General features: G+C 28.2%; 3 protein-coding genes across 6 annotated transcripts; 2 read left to right on the forward strand and 1 right to left on the reverse strand.

Annotated features, from left to right (window-relative positions):
• Positions 1-883: 883 nt before the first annotated feature.
• Positions 884-18,290, forward strand: LOC123272093 (phosphatidylinositol 4-phosphate 3-kinase C2 domain-containing subunit beta). Of its 4 annotated transcripts, none has more exons than XM_044738728.1 (11): positions 884-1,196; positions 2,332-2,579; positions 4,046-4,493; positions 4,560-4,604; positions 6,716-9,250; positions 10,751-11,583; positions 12,807-12,963; positions 13,441-13,676; positions 13,749-13,949; positions 15,935-16,131; positions 17,570-18,290. In XM_044738728.1, exons 2-11 carry the CDS (start codon positions 2,332-2,334, stop codon positions 17,989-17,991), a joined length of 5,322 nt encoding a protein of 1,773 aa, XP_044594663.1. In that variant the 5' UTR covers positions 884-1,196; the 3' UTR covers positions 17,992-18,290. The 4 variants fall into 4 exon arrangements, with proteins under 4 accessions (XP_044594663.1, XP_044594664.1, XP_044594662.1 ...); XM_044738729.1 differs by lacking the exon at positions 884-1,196 and adding an exon at positions 1,236-1,445 and having other exon boundaries at positions 2,331-2,579; XM_044738727.1 differs by lacking the exon at positions 884-1,196 and adding an exon at positions 2,170-2,232.
• LOC123272098 lies at positions 15,122-15,906 on the reverse strand. The gene has a single exon (XM_044738738.1). It carries the CDS (start codon positions 15,597-15,599, stop codon positions 15,153-15,155), a length of 447 nt encoding a protein of 148 aa, XP_044594673.1. The 5' UTR covers positions 15,600-15,906; the 3' UTR covers positions 15,122-15,152.
• A 2,027-nt stretch (positions 18,291-20,317) lies between the features above and the next one.
• On the forward strand, positions 20,318-21,518 carry LOC123271569 (homocysteine S-methyltransferase-like). The gene has a single exon (XM_044737935.1). The coding sequence runs from the start codon at positions 20,519-20,521 to the stop codon at positions 21,488-21,490; it is 972 nt and encodes a 323-aa protein (XP_044593870.1). The 5' UTR covers positions 20,318-20,518; the 3' UTR covers positions 21,491-21,518.
• Positions 21,519-22,233: the final 715 nt, after the last annotated feature.

Consider the following 22,233-nt stretch of genomic DNA (forward strand, 5'->3'; position numbering starts at 1 on the left):
CTTTTAATTTTTTTATAATAATTTTATTAATAAAAAAAATTCTAAAAATTCTCAGCTGTTTGCTAATTTATAAAAATTAAGTCAGCTGACATCTAAAAATTTTTATAATTTTTTTTATTGAAATAATTATCACAGAAAAATAAAAAAAAAATTTCATTTGTAAAAAAACTTAAAAACTACAAGTGCAATTTTTTAAAAATATTTTTTAATTATAATTATAATTTAATAAAATTAAGCAAAATAAAAAAATCAAAAATGTCAGCTAACTTGATTATTATTATTATTTTTTTATTAATTGAATTAGCAATAAAAAAATATTTTTAAAAAATTGCACATATAGTTTATCAAATTTTTTGCAAGTGCAATTTTTTCTTTTAATTTTTTTGCAATAATTTTATTATTAAAAAAATTTTTAAAAATTGTCAGCTGTTTGCTAATTTATAAAAATTAAGTCAGCTGACATCTAAAAATTTTTATAATTTTTTTTATTGATATAATTATCACAGAAAAATAAAAAAAAATTTCATTTGTAAAAAAATTGAAAAACTACAAGTGCAATTTTTTAAAAATATTTTTTAATTATAATTATAATTTAATAAAATTAAGCAAAATAAAAAAATCAAAAATGTCAGCTAACTTGATTATTATTATTATTTTTTTATTAATTGAATTAGCAATAAAAAAATATTTTTAAAAAATTGCACATATAGTTTATCAAATTTTTTGCAAGTGCAATTTTTTCTTTTAATTTTTTTACAGTAATTTTATTAATAAAAAAAATTCTAAAAATTGTCAACTGTTTGCTAATTTTATTTCTCATTTCAGGAGGTGGCGCCACCTAGTCTGAATTTATTCAAAGACAACTTCAGAGTGTTCTAAATTAAATTGGTTAGTTTACAGCACTCTCAGTAGAGTTGAGTAGAGTTCTTAACCATTTTAACACATATTTACATTTAACTTGACACATACAATTTAAAATATGTATGTATACATTTATTTTAATTTCTACACTGAAAATTGCAGTACACATATATAACGCATATCCATTGAGGATGTCACCGCGATGACACGGTTGCTAGTTCAGAAGCCTCGGAAGTAACGGTGTTGATTCATTAATTTTATACCCATATTAAAATAATAATAATAAAATTAAATGTTAGTCAACACTGGATTTATTCGGTAGCAATAATGCCAGGGTAAGTGATTGTTTATTAAAAATTAAATAAAATTAAAATAATAAATAAAAGCTTGGCGCTTTAAAGTGGACTGTCGTGTTTACTCCATTAACATTGGCTGATTATTTAGTTATAGTCATAATAATATTTTAATACATACAATCTAAGATCTTGGGATCCTTTGGTTGTAAATGCACATTACGCTTGATAAAATTCGCAAATTGCACTCGTGGCGTCATCGTTAAGTTATTTTTATTCCTTGGAGAAATTAAAATTAAGTTATGACATTAAAGTTAGCAGTCATTAGAGAATTTTTAATTTTTTTTAATAAACAAATTTGTTCCAAAAAACTATCTAAAAAATTGCATTTTTTATTTTTTTAAATTACTACATGTCAATTTTTTTTTCTAATTTATTTTTGCCATAATTTATTATGAAAATTAAGTTAGCCGACACTAAAAAATTTTTAATTTTTTTTTAAATTAAAAATTAGAACTAAAATATTTTTAAAAAATTCCACGGATAATTTTTAAAATTTTCAACATGTGAAAAATTTTGTTTTAATTTTTTTAAAATTATTTTTCAATAAAATAAATTATCAAAATTTTCAAATGTCGGCTAATTTAATTCTCATTAATTTATTTATTAAAAAAAATTCTAAAAATTATTTAATATCTGCTAAATTTATTTTCATAATTAAGTTAGCCGACATCTAAATATTAAAAAAATTTTTTTTAATAAAAAAAATTATTACAAAAAAATAAAACAAAATTTTCATTTGTAAAAAACATGAGTGCAATTTTTTAAATGAAAATAAAGTTAGCTGACATTTAAAAATTTTTAGATTTTTTATTTAAGAAATTTCAATTAAACAATTTAAAAAAAAAATTGTCACATGCAAAAAACTTTAAAAACTACAAGTGCAATTTTTTAGAAATATTTTTTTAGTTGAAATTTAATTTAAAAAAAAAAAAAAAATTTTTAGAAGTCTGCTAACTTCAGTGTCATTTTTTTAAAAATATTTTTTAGTTCTAATTTTATCATCTTGGAAAAAATGGTTTGTACAAAAAAAAATTCTTAAGTTTTGTATTTTTTATTATTATTTTTATAATACTATTTTTGGTGTTGGTGTTATTATTTTTTGTTTTTTTTTTAGATGTCAAACCACGCTAAGAATGAAAGTATTCAACGGGGAGCGGTCATGGATTATGATAAACAGTTTCAGGAAGACTTGGAAAGAGCACAAGCTCTAAGTTTGGAGAGTTTGGCCTTGGAGAAATTCAAACTCCAAAAACAGTTAGAGTGCTCTAATAATTTTTTACAAAATACATTCACTCCGCAACAATGTAGTCAGTCTAATAGCAGTAATGTTTCTGAAGTAGATAGTTCGACTTCTATGGACAAGTAAGCTTTTTGATTATTTAAGTACACTGAGATAAATGTTTTGTTTCCTTTATTTTCAACACGGAGTTTTTTTTATGTGTTATGTGAATTAAAAGTAAGAAAATTCAAGAGTTTATCAAGACTTTAATTGGTTTAATAACTTCCGGTTAGTGAAGAAAAAATTGTAGAGTGAATTACTTCAAGTTTGAGTTTTAAAAGATTAAAGAATACTAGCAACCTTGCAGTCACTTTGTGACTGCCGTCTTGTGAACTATAAATATATAAAATTTTGCTTTATTGAATAATCTTTTGTTAAATTGCACTGTACTTTCTTAAATATTGACGGTTTTGAAGATATAAGCTCATTCCGATGTTACACTCATCAAGAGCTTTCATTTGAGTACCCACATGCATTTTTGATATATTTTTCATATATACATATACTTATATATATATATATATATATATATATATATATATATATATATATACATATATATAATATATATAAATATATGAAAAATTGATGTGGGTACTCAAATGAAAGGTCTTGATGAGTGTAATGTTGAGATGAGCTTATATCTTTAAAAATGTCAATATTTCACAAGACATTTGTTAAATTCCACTGTACTTTCTTAACTATTGAACTTTTTAAAGATATAAGCTCATTTCGATATTACACTCATCAAGAGCTTTCATTTGAATACCCATATGCATTTTTGATATATTTATCATATATACATATATATAATATATATAAATATATATATATATATATATATACATATATATAAATATATCAAATATATGAAAAATTGATGTGGGTACTTAAATGAAAGGTTTCGATGAGTGTAATGTCAGGGTGAGCTTATATCTTTAAAAATGTCAATATTTCACAAGATATTTGTTAAATTCCACTGTACTTTCTTAACTATTGACCTTTTTAAAGATATAAGCTCATTCCGATGTTACACTCATCAAGAGCTTTCATTTGAGTACCCACATGCATTTTTGATATATTTTTCATATATACATATTTATAAATATATCAAATATATGAAAAATTGATGTGGGTACTCAAACGAAAGGTCTCGATGAGTGTAACATCAGGATGAGCTTATATCTTTAAAAATGTCAATAGTTCACAAGATACAAGGTCATTTCTTAATTATGTATCTAGAGATAGAGCATTTTTGAATGCAGCCTAAATACTTATTATCATAAGTTTACTATTGGTGAGAACGTAATGAAACCTTGAAAAGGCGCAAATTCAAACCGAGACCTTTACAATGACTAAATTTCACTAAAAAAAACCCATTTTATCATATGACTATCGTGGACACAAAATTTTTCTTATTCTCTCAATAATATAGATTATATGCTATTCATAATTATTATTGATTGATGATAGCAAATAAAATATTTTCTCAGTGTATAACAATATGTTATTATTTATTATAATTAATTGATTGAAATTATCGATGCAGATTACAATTAAGAAGTAGACCAAGGCCTGGAGGTACACAGTCGAAAAATTCCCTCATCATAGCTCCACCGCCGATACCTAGTCGGCGTAATTCAACAACAACAGTAGGCCCAGCATCCTCCAACACAACCGACCTAATTAATTTCACCAGTCCCGTTAAATCGGAGTCTAGTTTGGATGACTATTGCAGCAGCACAACTGCGTCAGCTGTCCCGACGATATCGCAGCCTTCTATCGAACCCAAGTGGGATACACACCCGTCACTTCTCAAAAGAACAACAAGAGTTTCGAGAAGCAACAGCTCAGCAGCGGCTTACCAGACCCACGACTTTCGCTATCACTCGCCTTCTCCCGGACCTCGCGCTTCTACTGCGCCATGCACACCTGGCACTCCGGGAATTAGCCCGGTGATAACGCAAGCCGAGAGTGTCGGTGACGGTATTCCACAGGTGAACATTTTATATTAAATATAAATACTATCTTTATTTTTTATTATATTTTATCTTGTATTCCAGCTGGCTTGGAATTTTTTTACTTTTAGAAATTATTTCTTCGCTCAGGTATCTTTCGTGTCAAGGTTTTAATTAGCACTCACCATTTAATATTTTCATATTTAAATAAATCATCAATTGTTGAGTGAATTTTTTTTTAATTTTCATTTCATTGTAGATTATAATTATAATTATTTAGGTTTAGTTTCATCAAAATCACTAATTTAAATTATTTATCAAAAAAATTATGATACTAAATTTAACAGACAGTTTTTTAGATTTTTATAACAAAAAAATTTTTTTTTAGCAAAAAATTTCATATTTAGAAATTAAAAAAAAAAAAAAATTATTAGTGAATTTTTATAAAAAAGTTTTTTTTTATAATAATTGATTTGTTATAAAAAAAATTTCAAGAATTTTGAGGTGTCTGCAAATTGTAAACGAAAATTAAGTTAGCCGAAATTAAAAAATTTTTATAATTTTTTTATTAAAAAAATTATTATATAAAAAATCTTTCATATGTAAAAAATTAACAAAACTAAAAATGAAATTTTTTTAAATCTTTTTTTTTTTAGCTTCCCGCTAAGAAAATTGAAAATTTTTGAAAATTGGAAAGTTATTGATTTTTTACCGTTTTTCGAAAATCGAGTTTTCATCAGTTCTCGACGTTTTGAGGTCTTAGGAAGCTTCCCTGACTGTTTTTAAGCTCAAAGAGCTCAAAAGCATAGATCAGCTAACTCTGACCTCAAACAGGGATGGCAACTTTGTTTTATTAAATAATATACTTTCTTAAATATCAACAATTTTAAAGATATAAGCTCATCCTGATGTTAAACTTATCAAGAGCTTTCATTTGAGAACCCACATGCATTTTTGATATATTTTTCATACATACATATATAACATATATAAATTTATCAAATATATGAAAAATTGATGTGGGTACTCAAATGAAAGGTTTTGATGAGTGTGACATCGGGAAGAGCTTATATCTTTAAAAATGACAATATTTCACAAGATATTTGTTAAATTGCACTGTATTTTCTTAACTATTGACCTTTTTAAAGATATAAGCTCGTTCCGATATTACACTCATCAAAAGCTTTCATTTGAGTACCCATATGCATTTTTGATATATTTTTCATATATACATATACATATATATATAAATATATCAAATATATGAAAAATTAATGTGGGTACTCAAATGAAAGGTCTCGATGAGTGTAATGTCGAGATGAGCTTGTATCTTTAAAAATGTCAATAGTTCACGAGATACAAGGTCATTTCTTAATTATTGACATTTTTAAAGATATAAGCTCATCTCGACATTATACTTGTCGAGACCTTTCATTTGAGTACTCACATCAATTTTTCAATATATTTATATATATTATATATATATATATATATATATACAGAGTGTCCCAGAAGTAACGGACGCCATTGTAGCATCTGATAAACAAAATAATTCTGAGACGAAAAGTCCTTAGCCATTTTTTAATCAGACGCATAGATAATTAATTATTAATTAAAATAACGTCCTTTTATGCGTTAGAGAGAGAGCACTAGTGTCAAGTCAAGTGCGTTCCAACGAAGACGCTTGCACGTGTGAATGTATAAGTAAATATGTGTGACTACGTTAGCTATAGAAACTAGTTAGTCATACAGTTAGTTGTGTCTTTGTTTGGCACATATCTTACTGGATACTGGCGCTCTCTCTCTAACAAATAAAGAGACGTTATTTTTATTTAATAATTAATTATCTGTGCGGTTAATTGAAAAATGGCTAAGGACTTTTCATCTCAGAATTATTTTTCTCATCAGATGCTACAATGGCGTCCGTGACTTTTGGGACACCCTGCTATATATTTATATATATTATATATATGTATATATGAAAAATATATCAAAAAAGCATGTGGGTACTCAAATGAAAGGTCTTGATGAGTGTAACATCAAGATGAGCTTATATTTTCAAAAATGTCAATATTATTCCGATTAGCTATTATTATATAGCGGGAAGTTCCAGGGATGACCTTCACAGTCAACCATTTTCCAAACTTTTTTTTATAATTATTTAATTAAAAAATTGCTAAACGTCTGCTAATTTTCGTATCATAAAAAATAAAATTATTCAATATTTATATTAAAATATTCCCTCATTATTATTTTTCTAGATCCCACCATTGCCAATGAACTACCGCCCACCTCTAACCGGCCCATCTGCAACCAAGCCAATTTTCCCCCTCGAAGACAACCAGCTCCAAGTATTAAAAGTAATAGAAAAAAAGCCAAATAATAACCTGATAGATCTGAGTGCATTTGAAAACCCAGAAGACAAAACAAATGTCCGAGTAAGCGTCCTAGAGGCCTTTGACCCTCTTCTAATAAAGACTGAAGCAATAAAAAAAGAATCGACCCCTAAAAATAATGAACCAAGCCAGACCGACGGCTCTGTATACGACCCATTCGACCCTTTTGACTACATGTACAGCACAAATGAGAGCATAAGCTCCGACCCAGTTTACGCAGCAGTAGAAAAGACCCCAACTTCCCCAGCAGTCTCTCCCGCAGCTCCACCATTACCTCCCCGAAATTCCTCAGCCTGGAACACGATAGAAAAACGCCGTACGTCCCTAGACCGCCGACGAAAGCGCCAGACCCGTCTCTACGAAAATATCACTGTAGTAAAAGCCCGAGCCTCTTTACAAGACTGCGATCTCAAAGCGTTCCACCTGATGATCAAAGCCGTAAGAGGCGAGTTTCCCTTTAACGACCCAAATACAAACATCGGACACGTTATAAGTCCCATGATGGAGAATCTTTACCCCGACGGGACCAGCATTAAGCTAGTAGTCCACCCTCAATTGTCCGAAAGTTCAGAAAACCCAGCACCGTCCATTAATTTTACTTGCAACGTAAGTTGCAGCGTAGAGCACGTTATTCTTAACGTAGCTTGCTCGTTAGAAGACAATATTGTAAATGCAGACAAATATTGCCTAAGAGTCTGGGGTCTTGCTGAATATTTAGCTCCTAACACCACTTTAGCGCAATACGAGTACATTCATCAGTGCATTAAACTCGAAAAGGACATTGAATTGGCGATAATAACCCGAGCGCAAATAAAAAGGTCCATTGCTAGGTCTCTACAAGACGACAATAGAGATCAAGATTTAAAGTTAGAAGATATTCTACCCAACGAACCTCTAGAGCCTATTTCTTACGACACGTTGATTATTTTATTAGAGACAGTTGAAAAAGAAATGGAACGCGTTGAAACAGCTGCTATTCAATTAGCTGCGCCTAATCATAGCTCTAGTCTTTTGCCACAATTACAACCCCGAGGAGTTGTTCAGTCTGTTAAAGCAGTTTGCGCGCTAATGGGAAATATTGAAACTTACGAAATCACTGAAGCGGTGGATAATTTTGTTAATGCTTGCTGCCAATTTTTGCCCCAAATGCACACGACTAATATCGAGTGTAAAAAGCCGGAGATTTTGCACGAAGATGGGGATTACTCGGTGGTTACTTTGAGGACTAAATTTCCCGAATTGTTGGGCTCGCATTGCCATAAAATTCGCGACGCGATTCAAGATCTTGTTGAGACTTACTGCAATGCGTTCAGGGTTGATTTTCATAAATTGCGCGGGGAATATTTGGCAAATAGTTTGGTGTCTTCGGAGGTGTTGGATACTGTTCTAGTAAGAGTGGGAGCTTTGCATAGAATTCCTAACTCGTGGAAACACGATGATTATATTGTAGCTGCGCAAATTTTTCACGGAACAAGGCCTGTGGGCAATCCGGTGCTTTCTGAGCCAATGACGCTTAATGTCAATTTTTACTCGAGAATTTTATTTAATACTTGGCTGGAATTTCGCGGGATTAGTGTTTGTCAAGTTCCTCGAGAAGCGAGGTTAGTTTTGGTGATTTATGGACGAACTTTGCAGCCAACTGAGCACGATAATTCGTCGGGAGAAGGCTCGATGCAAAAAGAGGAGCTAGGATGGGGTGCAATACAATTTTTTGACTATGATGGAGTTATGAGTCAGGGGAACTTTTTTTTGTCGCTCTGGCCAGCGGCTGCTGATAAAAGACTTGGACCTGCTCCGGCGCCGGGGATCCATCCTTATGGAGAAACTAATCCGATAATTGGATTAGAACTCCCGGATTATGGAGGAAGGGTGCTTTTTCCTACGGAATTAAGAGATCATGATGTAGAGTCGCTGGATATTAATTTGCTGGATCAAAATACTAAAGAGCTATTGATTGATATTTGCCAGCAGGATACTTTCTCTAGGCCGCCGGTTGATGAGAGAGAAATTTTGTGGGAAAAAAGACACTACTTGCATGAAATTCCGGAAGCTCTGCCGAAAGTTTTGTTGGCTGCTCATAGCTGGGACTGGGCTTGTTTGCCAGATCTTCACGCTTCGTTGAGAGTTTGGAGCCCGCTTCCACCTGTTCAAGCGCTTCAATTGCTACTTCCTTGCTTTCCGGATATTAAAGTTAGGGAGATGGCTGTTGGGTGGATAAGAGAGTTGAGTAATGATGAGCTGGTGGATTATCTTCCGCAGTTGCTGCAGGCGCTGAAGCATGAGACTTATGAAGCTTCGCCGCTGGCGAGGTTTTTGTTGGAAAGGGCGCTACTGTCGCCGAGGGTTGCGCATCATATTTATTGGCTTTTGACGCAATCTCTTCCTGGGCAGAGTCCTCAGGTGAGTTTTTTTATAAAATTCTAAAAAAAATTAATAAATTTTTGTTATTTATATTGAAATAATGTTAAAAAAATATATTTTGCAAGATTATTGACAATGTTAATTAATTTTTACTAGGCATCTAACTGCCGTGACTTGTGAAATATAAATAAATAAAATTTTGATTTATTGAATAATGACTTTTGTTAAATTGCACTGTAGTTTCGTAAATATTGACGTTTTTGAAGAGATAAGCTCATTCTGATGTTGCACTCATCAAGAGCTTTTATTTGAGTACCCACATGCATTTTTGATATATTTTTCATATGTACATATATGTAATATATATAAATATATAAAATATATGAAAAATTGGTGTGGGTACTCAAGTAAAAGGTCTTGATGAGTGTAACATCGGGATGAGCTTATATCTTTAAAAAAGTCAATAGTTCACGGGATACAAGATCATTTCTTAATTATTGACATTTTTAAAGATGTCAGCTCGTTCTGATGTTACGCTCATCAAGAGCTTTCATTTGAGTACTTACATGCATTTTTGATACATTTTTCATATATACATATCACATATTTACATATATAAATATATGAAAAATTAATGTGGGTACTCAAATTAAAGGTCTTGATGAGTGTAACATTGGAATGAGCTTATATCTTTAAAAATATCAATAGTTCACAAAATTACATTGTACTTTCTTAAATATTGACGATTTTAATGATATAAGCTCATCCCGATGTTACACTCATCAAGAGCTTTTATTTGAATACCCACATGCATTTTTGATATATTTTTCATACATACATATATGTAATATATATAAATATATAAAATATATGAAAAATTGATGTGGGTACTCAAATGAAATGACTCCATGAGTGTAATGTCGAGATGAGCTTATATCTTCAAAAATCTCAATATTTCACAAGATAATTGTTAAATTGCACTGTAATTTCTTAAATATTGATCTTTTCAAAGATATAAGCTCATTCCGATGTTACACTCATCAAGAGCTTTCATTTGAGTACCCACATGCATTTTTATATATTTTTCATATATACATATATATAAATATATAAAATATATGAAAAATTGATGTGGGTATTCAAATGAAAGGTCTCGATAAGTGTAACATCGGGATGAGCTTATATCTTTAAAAATGTCAATAGTTCACAAGATACAAGGTCATTTCTCAATTGTGTATCTAGAGATAGAGCATTTTCAAATGCAGCCTTAATACTTATCATCATAAATTGACTATTCGTGAGAATGATATAAAATTTTGAAAAGACACAAATTCAAATCCAAGACCTTTGCAATAACTAAATTTTACTAAAAAAACCGATTTTATCATATGACTATCTTGGATACAAAATTTTTCTTATTCTCTTAATAATATAGATTATCTTTGTTATAATTTTCGAGCTATAATCTATAATTTAAAAAATAATAAACCAATTAATGGATAATTAAATAAATAAATAAATAAATAAATTTATTTACAGAATTCTGGAGAATCATCACAAGAAGATGACCGAAGTATAAGTTTCACTCGGTACCAAAGAAGACTACAATTAATGCTTCGCGCGCTGCTGGCAGTAATTGGCGAAGCTTTGAGAAATAGTTTTCTTACTCAGCAATTATTAGTCAAAAATCTCAATGAAATTGCTGAAAATATAAAAACAACTAAAGAATCATTAAGAATGGAATCTTTAAAGTTAGGATTGCAAAATATACATGGTCAGTTGGCTGAAGATGAGGGTACTTGTTTGCCTTTGTCACCTAGCAGACAAGTATTTGGAATAAATATCCAAACTTGTTCATATTTTCCATCATTTACATTACCATTAAAAATAAGCTTCATAAGCTGCGATAACGTTATTAGTCCAGCGATATTCAAAGTTGGAGATGATTTGCAGCAAGATATGTTGACGATTCAAATGGTAAGAATAATGGACAAATTATGGCTTAAAGAGGGTTTGGATTTAAAGATGGTGACATTCGCTTGCGTGCCTACGGGGAACAAGCGTGGAATGATTGAGATGGTGACCAATGCTGAAACTTTGAGAAAAATTCAAGTTGAATTCGGTCTCACGGGATCTTTTAAGGACAGACCTATCGCCGAGTGGCTTGCCAAACATAATCCTTCGGAGTTAGAGTACGAAAGAGCGGTGGAAAATTTTACCCGCTCCTGCGCGGGTTACAGTGTCGCTACTTATATCCTGGGAATTTGCGACAGACACAATGACAATATAATGCTCAAGACCTCGGGTCATTTATTTCATATTGATTTTGGAAAGTTTTTAGGCGACGCGCAAATGTTTGGTAACTTCAAAAGGTAATTTTATTATATTTTAATTCTTTAATTTTATTTGCTTTTGGTAAAAATAGATTATTAATTAAGATACTGACATTAGATTATTAAAAAAAAATTAATAAGAAAGTTCCGAGTGTGAAAAGTCACAAAAATTATTATTGGAAATTTTTTAAAGCATTTTTTTAGTGTAATTAATTTTTTAAAAAATTAAATTATTGATTTTGCTTAATTTATTGAACTAGCAATCTTACAGTCACTATGTGATTGTCGTGACTTAAGAACTATAAATAAATAAAATTTTGGTTTATTAAATAATGACTTTTGTTAAATTGCACTGTACTTTCTTAAATATTGACGGTTTTAAAGATATAAGCTCATCCCGATGTTACACTCATCAAGAGCTTTCATTTGAGTACCCACATCAATTTTTCATATATACATATATGTAATATATATAAATATATGAAAAATTGATGTGGGTACTCAAATGAAAGGTCTCGATGAGTGTAATGTCGAGATGAGCTTATATCTTTAAAAATATCAATATTTCACACGATATTTGTTAAATTGCACTGTACTTTCTTAACTATTAAAATTTTTAAAGATATAAGCTCATCCCGAAGTTACACTCATCAAGAGCTTTCATTTAAGTACCCACATGCATTTTTCATATATACATATATGTAATATATATATATATATATATAGAAAATATATGAAAATTTGATGTGGGTACTCAAATGAAAGGTTTTGATGAGTGTAATGTCAGAGTGAACTTATATCATTAAAAATGTTAATATTTTACAAGATATTTGTTAAATTGCACTGTTCTTTCATTAATATTAAGATTTTTAAAGATATAAGCTCATTCTGATGTTACACTAATCAAGAGCTTTCATTTGAGTACCTACAAGCATTTATATATATATATATATATATATATATATATATATATATATATATATATATATATATATATATATATATATATATATGTATATATATGTAATACATATAAATATATGAAATATATGAAAAATTGATGTGGGTACTCAAATGAAAGGTCTCGATGACTATAATGCCGGGTTGAGCTTATATCTTTAAAAATGTCAATATTTCACAAGATACAATGTCATTTCTTAATTATGTATCTAGAGATAGAGCATTTTTAAATGTCGGCTTTAATTTTTATAGCTAACTTTCGTATTATTATTATTAATTAATAAATTTTTTTTTAAATCTAGAGATCGAACGCCGTTCGTACTGACTTCAGATATGGCGTACGTGATAAATGGAGGCGATAAACCATCAGCTAAATTTCATAACTTCGTAGATTTGTGCTGTCAAGCTTTCAACATCGTTCGGAAACATGGAAATCTTATTCTACATTTATTTGGACTGGTAAATAATTTATTTCACATACATAATTTAATAATTTTCTATAACTTACAGTTGTTTATATTTATAAAAAATTATAACATATCGATTACGTTTACTTATAAGTTTTACAGAAGTAAATATTATGAAAATATAAAAACCACAACGGAAGAGCTCATCCTGTTTTGTTATCAGAGGTGCTCTATTATCGCTTCACTAACTTCACTATATTATGTTAATTAGTCTCTAAGAGGAAATCGTTTGTAGTATCTCAGTTATTCTCAGCTTGTAGAGAAACAAACTTCTTTTAATTAAAATATTTATAAATTATAAAAAAATTTTTTTAATTGAGAATTAAGTGTAATTTTAGTTTAAAAAAAAATGGAAAGTTTATTACAAGAAATAGCGCGGGATAATGAACAAATGAATAAAAAATTAAGTGACATTGTTATAAAAGAAACGTTTAATAAATTAAAAATGAACGAATACACAAATCCTCAGATGACATCTTCTGGGATTCCCGGCGTGACGATGGATGCTGTGAGTTATGTACAAAAAGCTCTTCTGCCAGGACAAACAAATCCTGAAGCTGCTGCTACTTTTGCGAGGATGATTGAAAGCTCGCTTAAAAATTGGTTCACTCAGTTCAACTTTTTCCTTCACAATTTGGCACAGTTGAGGTTTACCGGTGATCACAATGATGGTGAACTCTTGTCATTTATCCCACGTACATACACGTAAGTAATTAAATCACTAAAAATTGTCAATATGTTTGTTATCACTATTAATCATAAATTTTTTTTCTACAGAATGCAGCAAGAAGGACAACTTACAAGTGTACAAGTTCATGGATACCAAAAACGCTACGACCCGGAGAAATATTACATGTATATTTTGAGAATTCAGAGAAAGGGTCAGCCAGACCCGACTTACTTATTCCGTTCGTACAAAGAGTTCTGTGAATTTTATCAGAAACTGTGCATCCATTTTCCTCTTGCCAAAGTAGCTAGGTAATTTATTTTTCTATTATTTACAAGTGGGGTCAACTCTATTTTTGGCTATATTTAAATAAAATTTATGATAAAAAATATCTTAGAAGAAAAAAATAAAGATTTCAATAGCTTTTTTGCCTTCAAAAATTGGAAAAAATTTTGGCTCTCATGCTTTTGGATAAAATTTATATTTTATCTTTTTTAGATATATTTTTTTTTGAAAAGTATATAAAAAAACGAACAATTAAAAAAAGTTGAATATCCCAATTTTCTAAAAAATTTATTAAATTTTTTTTTAAATTGTTCTTTTTTTAATGTATTTTTCAAAAAAAAAATATGAATACCGGACAAAATTTTAAAGTTATGAAATATTTATTTTATTTCATTAAAATTATTATAAAATCAAAATTATAAAAATAATAACAATTAAAGAGGATTTATTATTATTTTTTAAGCCAACTTACCTGATCCACTTAGAGACTATTCAATTTTTATTTATTAATTATTTTCACCATAAAAAAAAAAATTGAACCACCTTAAAAATTGAATAGTCTTCAAGTGGATCGAGTAAGTTGGCTTAAAAAATTATAATAAATCCTCTTCATAAGTAAAATCGCCGATCTTAGTAATATTTCTAACATAACAATAATAATAATAATATTATTTTTTTTGTAACAAAAAATGGAGCGATCATTCTGGGGGTGCTTGTTATTCATAAAAATTGTGGGTGTGATACAATTATTATTATTAATACAAAAAAATCACAGGTAGTTGGAATTAATAAATGACAAATTAAACAATCATATTATTGTTATTATTGCGACGTTTCGACTCTTTATTGAGTCTTCATCAGGCTCTGAAAAATACATACATAAATTTATAAATACAATCCAATTCTATTGTGCTCTATTAACGATTGTAATTCCAACATTTTTTTATTATGTTAATTCCAATTACCTGTAATTTTTTCGTATTATTTTATCGCATCCAAAATGAAATAATAATAATAATAACAATAATTTATTATTATTATTATTTTATTTTATAATAATTTTAATGAAATAATATGAATTTTTCATAACTTTAAAATTTTTTCCGGGTCTATTTTTTCCGATTACCAAAAAATATAATATCAATAAAATTAAATAAACATTTCTTAAAAAAAAATTGAAAATTAAAAAGGTTGACCCCACTTGTAAATATTTACCATTTATTTTTATATTATATTTCTGTTTCACTTTCTTTGTACTCTTTATTTCTCTGCGCTACTATAAAACTTCTATTTTTATTTTCACCAATCGATGCATCGGGTACTGGAGCCCGTTCTTTCTTCTTCTTCTTCATTTTATTTTTAGTAATTTTAGAAGAATTCATTTCTATTTTCGGTACAAAATTCTCCCTGGAATTTATACCATTATTATCATCTTCAGAATTAGATAATTTCGCCAATGGATTTTGAGGCGGTGATAAATTTTTAATCACTGGAGACACGGGAATATTTTTTGGCTGAATTAAAGCTCTCGGTTCTGATGTACTCGGTGTGTTTTTATCTTCAGATCTCGCAGGCTCTCTATCAAACTGCGAAAATTGCCGATAGTGTCCCGGAATTTCTACAGATGAATTTTTCTGCTGGATTTTCATTCTCGCACGAAACCATTTCAAACCCATGTTCTTAAACTTAATATAAAATACTCTCGTTTATTACAACAAATATTTAACACTGATAATTGTCCCCGGGAATTTTATTGTTTGATTCGCGCTAGTTATCTTGTCTTATCTCAAATAGACCTTAATTATAGGTGATTCATCGTGAATTATCAGTTTATAACGCTCTATCTAATTTGTCCGTACAATCGAGATTATTTATATCTAAAAAATGCTTCAGAAAGTGGAATAAAAAAATTTGTTTTCTTCTATTGAATTTTCGCATAATCTCAGCTATAAACTTAATTTTTTTTATATATTTTATTTTATGCAATAATTTTTTGTTTATTTATTTTCAGTTTACCGAATGGTATGAGCGTAGGCAGATCAAATATCAAACAAGTAGCAGATAAACGACGAGCAGATATCGAAAAATTTTTACTTAGCCTATTTAAAATGGCACCTGAAATATCACAAAGTGACCTTGTTTATACATTTTTTCACCCCCTTCTTCGAGATCAGCAAAATGCTGATATTCATCTTCGCAAAGTAAAAGGTAAAAATTAAAAAAAAAAAAAAATTTATTACTAGCAACCTTACAGTCACTATGTGACTGCCGTATTTATGAACTATAAATAAACAAAATTTTGGTTTATTAAATAATGAATTTTGTTAAATTGCAGTGTAATTTCTTAACTATTGACATTTTTAAAGATAAAAGCTCATCCCGATGTTACACTCATCAAGAGCTTTCATTTGAGTACACACATGCATTTTTGATATATTTTTCATATATACATATATGTAATATCTATAAATATGTAAAATATATGAAAAATTGATGTGGGTACTCAAATGAAAGGTCTTGAGGAGTGTAATATCAGGATGAGCTTATATCTTTAAAAATATCATAAGTAGACAAAATACAATATAATTTCTTAACTATTGACATTTTTAAAGATATAAGCTCATCCTGATGTTACACTCATTGAGATCTTTCATTTGAATACCCACATGCATTTTTGATATATTTTTCATATATACATATATATAAATGTATAAAATGTATGAAAAATTGATGTGAGTACTCAAATGAAAGGTCTCGATGAGTGTAACATCGAGATGAGCTTATATCTTTAAAAATATCAATAGTTTACAAGATACAAGGTCATTCCTTAATTATTGATATTTTTAAAGATATAAGCTCATCCCGATGTTACACTCATCAAGAGCTTTCATTTGAGTATACACATGCATTTTTTATATATTTTTCATATATACATATAAGTAATATATATAAATATATAAAATATATGAAAAATTGATGTGGGTACTCAAATGAAAGGTCTTGAAGAGTGTAATATCAGGATGAGCTTATATCTTTAAAAATATCACAAGTAGACAAAATACCATATAATTTCTTAACTATTTACATTTTTAAAGATATAAGCTCATCCTGATGTTACACTCATTGAGATCTTTCATTTGAATACCCACATGCATTTTTGATATATTTTTCATATATACATATATATAAATATATAAAATGTATGAAAAATTGATGTGGGTACTCAAATGAAAGGTCTCGATGAGTGTAACATCGAGATGAGCTTATATCTTTAAAAATGTCAATAGTTTACAAGACACAAGGTCATTCCTTAATTATTGATATTTTTAAAGATATAAGCTTATCCCGATGTTACACTCATCAAGAGCTTTCATTTGAGTATACACATGCATTTTTGATATATTTTTGATATATACATATATGTAATATATATAAATATATAAAATATATGAAAAATTGATGTGGGTACTCAAATAAAAGGTCTCGATAAGTGTAACATCTGAATGAGCTTATGTCTTTAATAACGTCAATATTTCACAAGATACAAGGTCATTTCTTAATTATGTATCTAGAGATATTTTCGAATGCAGCCTAAATACTTATAATAATTTATTTTAATTAATTTTTTACCTAAAAATAATTTCAGTAGGAAATTGGTGGGCCGAGAAGAGAGTCAGAGACAACATTCAATGCGGACAAATAAAACTATCCTTGCACTACAGCCGTGGTACATTATCAGTAATGATTCACCACGCCAGAGGCTTGCCAAAGGTTGCCAATGCTCAAGAGCCGAATACTTATGTAAAAGTATACCTCAAGCCAGACCCGACAAAAGCAACCAAACGAAAGACAAAAGTAGTTAAAAAAAATTGTCATCCATCATTTATGGAAATGCTGGAGTACAGAATGCCGCTTGATGTTATCAAAGAGCGGACACTTGAAGCAACTATATGGAATCATGATACTCTTCAAGAAAATGAATTTCTCGGTGGTATCCGCTTGCCTCTCGGTCATTTCGAGCTTACTAATGAAACTATTGAATGGTTTCCTCTTGGTAGCATTCGATAATTAATAATTAGGATTAAATTAATTAATTAATTTTTTTAATATTGCATTAGATTTTTTACGCACAGTCTAAGAAAATTACTTACGACTCTAATTATATTTAGGTAATTTATCTATTCAAAATTATCACAATTAAAATAAGTCTAGTGATTTTTTATAAATGGTTAGAAATATTTATTGATTATTTTTGATAAATATTTCTATTGCCAATAATATTTATTAACCAAAGGAGGACCTAAGCTAACTCTTTTTACACTTTAATAGTTTTTAATATATTTTTACATTGATTAATTAATTAATTAATTAATTATTTTAAAAAATGATAAAAGCACCTCGAAAAATTTCCGATATTTAATTGGCTTGAAATGAATTTGTGATAAAATTTTATTTATATTTTAATCATATATATATCTATACTAATTGTACATATTATATCAATTTAATTTTTTTTTGTCTAATTAAATGTGTAAATTACTAAAAAAAAATTTTTTCATCACAAGTATTTTATAAATTGCTTTTAAAATAAATTGACAAATGATTAATGTATACTATAAATTTAAACGATTTAAATAATCAAGTAGAAAATTTATAATTGTAATATTTACAGACACATAAATTTTATTAAAAGATTTATCAAGCAATTTAAATGAGAGATTAATAAACAGTGAGATAAATTTATAAATAAAAATAGTATGATAAATAATCACATAATTTTTTGTAAACATTGTTATCTTTATCAATTAAAAAGTCTGGTCAAATATAAGTAATATAACAACAATAAATTGATATAAATTTAATCCAGTAATTATTTACAAGTGGGGTCAAATTTATTTTGGGTCATAGCGAGGTAAGAAATTAACATTTTCAAATTTTTTTATTCTGCTTGTTTTTACGGCAAATTTATGATGAAAAATGTCGTGAAAAAAAATAAAGATTTCGAGAGATTTTTTGCCTTCAGAAGTTGAAAAAAATTTTGGCTCATGTTTTTGGATAAAATATCTATTTTATCTTTTTTTGATATATTTTTTGAAAAGTACATAAAAAAAAAAAAACTAAAAAAAAAAAGTCGAATATTACAATTTTCTAAAAAATTTATAAATTTTTTTGAAAATTTGTAATAATCACCTTTTTTGTTTTTTAAATTGTTCATTTTTTGATGTATTTAAAAAAAAATATATATAAATAAAATCAAATAGAAATTTCGTTCAAAAAAATTAAAATTAAAATTATTATTTTTAAGCAATAATTTGTTTGATAAAAAAATTTTTTTAATTTTTAGATGTCAGCTGGATTAATTTTTGTTTAAAATTAGCAGACATCTGAAAATTCTTGAAAATTTTTTATAACAAATCAATTATTGTAAAAAAAAATATTTTTTGAAATTCGCACCAATTATTTTGGTAATTATTTACAAGTGGGCTACATAACTAGGTGAAAAATTAACATTTTTTATATTCTGCTTGTTTTTACGGTGCATTTATGATAAAAAATGTCGTGGAAGAAAAAAATAAAGATTTCGATAGCTTTTTTGCCTCCAAAAGTTGGAAAAAATTTTGGCTTATGTTTTAAGATAAAATTTCTATTTTATTTTTTTTTGACATTTTTGATATATTTTTTTTGAAAAGTACATAAAAAAAGAACAATTTAAAAAAAAAATTTGAATATCCCAATTTTCAAAAAAATTTATAAATTTTTTTTGAAAATTTGTTAAGATTATTATCAACTTTTTTTTTAAGTTCATTATTTTATGTATTTTCCAAAAAAAATGTATCAATAAAATCGAATGAAAATTTCTTAAAAAAAAAAAATGAAAATTAAAGTAGTTGACCCCATTTGTAAATATTTACCAATCCCGTAATTATTTACAAATGGGATCAACCTTATTTTGGACCACAACTAGGTAAAAATTATCATTTCCAAATTTTTTTCTATTCTCATTTTTACGGCGCATTTATAATAAAAAATGTCTTGAAAAAAAAATAAAGACTTCGATAGCTTTTTTTCCTCCAAAAATTGGACAAAATTTTGGCTCTCATATTTTTGGATAAAATTTCTACTTTATCTTTTTTTGATATATATTTTTTTTTTCAAAATGTCTAAAAAAACGAACAATTAAAAAAAAATCACAATTTTCTAAAAAAATCACAATTTTCTAAAAAATTTATAAATTTTTTAAAATTGTAATCAACTTTTTTTTTAACTTAATTTTCCAAAAAAAATATCAATAAAATCAAATAAAAATAAAAATAATTGACCCGACTTGTAAATATTTACCATTAATAATTGTTTTGACGTTAAAATAAAACCTGCAGTTAAATGTTATTGTCTATAAAAAAAATAAACCATCTCTAGATAAATGTTGTGTTATAAATTACACGAGTGCTGATAAACTCCAATATTATATCCGTGAGTTAAAGTGGCATTAACTGTGACCTTTGGAATCTCATTTTTATTAAGCTCAATCACCAGCTGAATAAAATACCAGAATTATTCTGTGTTCTGTCTCTTAGTGGTGATTGAAGCTGTGCAAATGTCGGTAGTAATTTTAGACGGCGGGTTTTCCACCCAGCTTTCCGTCCACGTGGGCGAGAAAGTCGACGGACATCCTCTTTGGACTGCAAGATTCCTAGCAACAAATCCTACAGCAGTCTATCAAACCCACCTAGATTTTCTACGCTCCGGAGCGGATATAATTATCACCAACACCTACCAGGCGTCTATCGAAGGGTTTGTTCAACACCTGGGACTATCAAAAGTCGAGAGTTTCGATTTAATTACTAAAGCAGTGGACCTGGCGAAGCAAGCGCTCCAAGTTTATCTGCTTGAAATAAAGGACAAGGAAGTTTCTAACAAAAAACCGAAAATTGCTGGGTCTTGTGGACCTTATGGAGCTTCTTTGCATGACGGGTCGGAGTATACAGGTGAATATGCATCTAATATATCAAAAGAATTTTTAAAAAAATGGCACAGACCTCGTATCCAGACCCTCATTGACGCCGGAGTTGACTTCATCGCTCTGGAGACTATTCCTTGCCAAATAGAAGCCGAAGCGCTGGTGGAACTCATCAAGGAGTTCCCGGACATCAAGGCCTGGTTGTCTTTTTCTTGTAAGAATGATGGGAGGTCTATTGTTGATGGCAGTGACTTTAGAAGTGTCGCTTGTTCTTGTTACAATAATGCAGTTAAGGGACAGCTGGTTGCTGTCGGAGTCAACTGTCTTGCTCCTACTGCTGTCACGCCTCTGATAAAAGGGATTCAGGATAAGGGTAATAATAAATTAATTCCGCTGATTGTTTATCCTAATAGTGGGGAAACTTACACTGTTTCTGAAGGCTGGAAGAAGACTGGAAATGAACCTCCGCTGGAAACTTTTATTGATGAGTGGTTGAATCTCGGAGTCAGATATGTTGGAGGCTGCTGTAGGACTTATGCTGATGATGTCGCTAAGATTATTGTTGAAGTCAGGAAATGGCAGAAGAAAAAAATTATTTGTTGTGAATAACTGTTAATAAAAATTGGTTTTATTGTTATATGTTAATTGTTTTAATATTCTTGGGTTGTTGAGTATGAATACTGAAATTAATTATAATAATAAAGTTAGCCGAGATTTTTTATTTTTTTATTTTGCTTAATTTATTAAATTATAACTAAAAAATATTTTTTAAAAATTGCACTTATAGTTTTGAACAAATAAAAAAATTTTTTTGTAATAATTTTTTAATAAAAAATTTTAGATGTCGGCTAACTTTATTTTCACAGTTAGCCGACGTTTTTATTTTTTTGATTATGTTTAATTTATTAAATTAAAACTAAAAAATATTTTTTAAAAATTGCACTTATAGTTTTTAAAGTTTTTTACAAATGAAAATTTTTTTTTAATAATTTTTTGAATAAAAAAAAAAAATCTTAAAATTTTTCGATGGCTAACTTAATTTTCATAATTAATTGACATCTAGTTTTTATAAATTAATTCCGCATGGATATTAATTAAAAATAAATTATTTATTTTGTGGAATAAATAATTTTTAGATGGCTGATTTTAGTATCATAAATTAAGGGATTAAATTATTTACAATACCTTATTATGTTTTTATTGATGACACTGAAGCTGGCAGATATTAGAAATTTTTTATAATTTTATAGTAATTAAACTATTATAAAAAAATTTCACATGTGAACATTAAAAAAAAAAAATATTGTTGAAAATTTTTTAGTCTTTTTATTATTGTAATTTATTAAAGAATT

Source organism: Cotesia glomerata, linkage group LG9 (assembly GCF_020080835.1).
Source record: "Cotesia glomerata isolate CgM1 linkage group LG9, MPM_Cglom_v2.3, whole genome shotgun sequence".
Lineage (NCBI taxonomy): Eukaryota > Metazoa > Arthropoda > Insecta > Hymenoptera > Braconidae > Cotesia > Cotesia glomerata.

Coding starts and splice junctions, on each gene's coding strand:
- LOC123272093 (XM_044738727.1), top strand. Junction 11,584..12,806: donor ATGTTTGGTAACTTCAAAAG/GTAATTTTATTA, acceptor TTTTAAATCTAG/AGATCGAACGCCGTTCGTAC. Junction 12,964..13,440: donor TTCTACATTTATTTGGACTG/GTAAATAATTTA, acceptor ACAAATCCTCAG/ATGACATCTTCTGGGATTCC.
- LOC123272098 (XM_044738738.1), bottom strand. CDS start 15,599: ATGGGTTTGAAATGGTTTCGTGCGAGAATGAAAATCCAGCAGAAAAAT.
- LOC123271569 (XM_044737935.1), top strand. CDS start 20,519: ATGTCGGTAGTAATTTTAGACGGCGGGTTTTCCACCCAGCTTTCCGTC.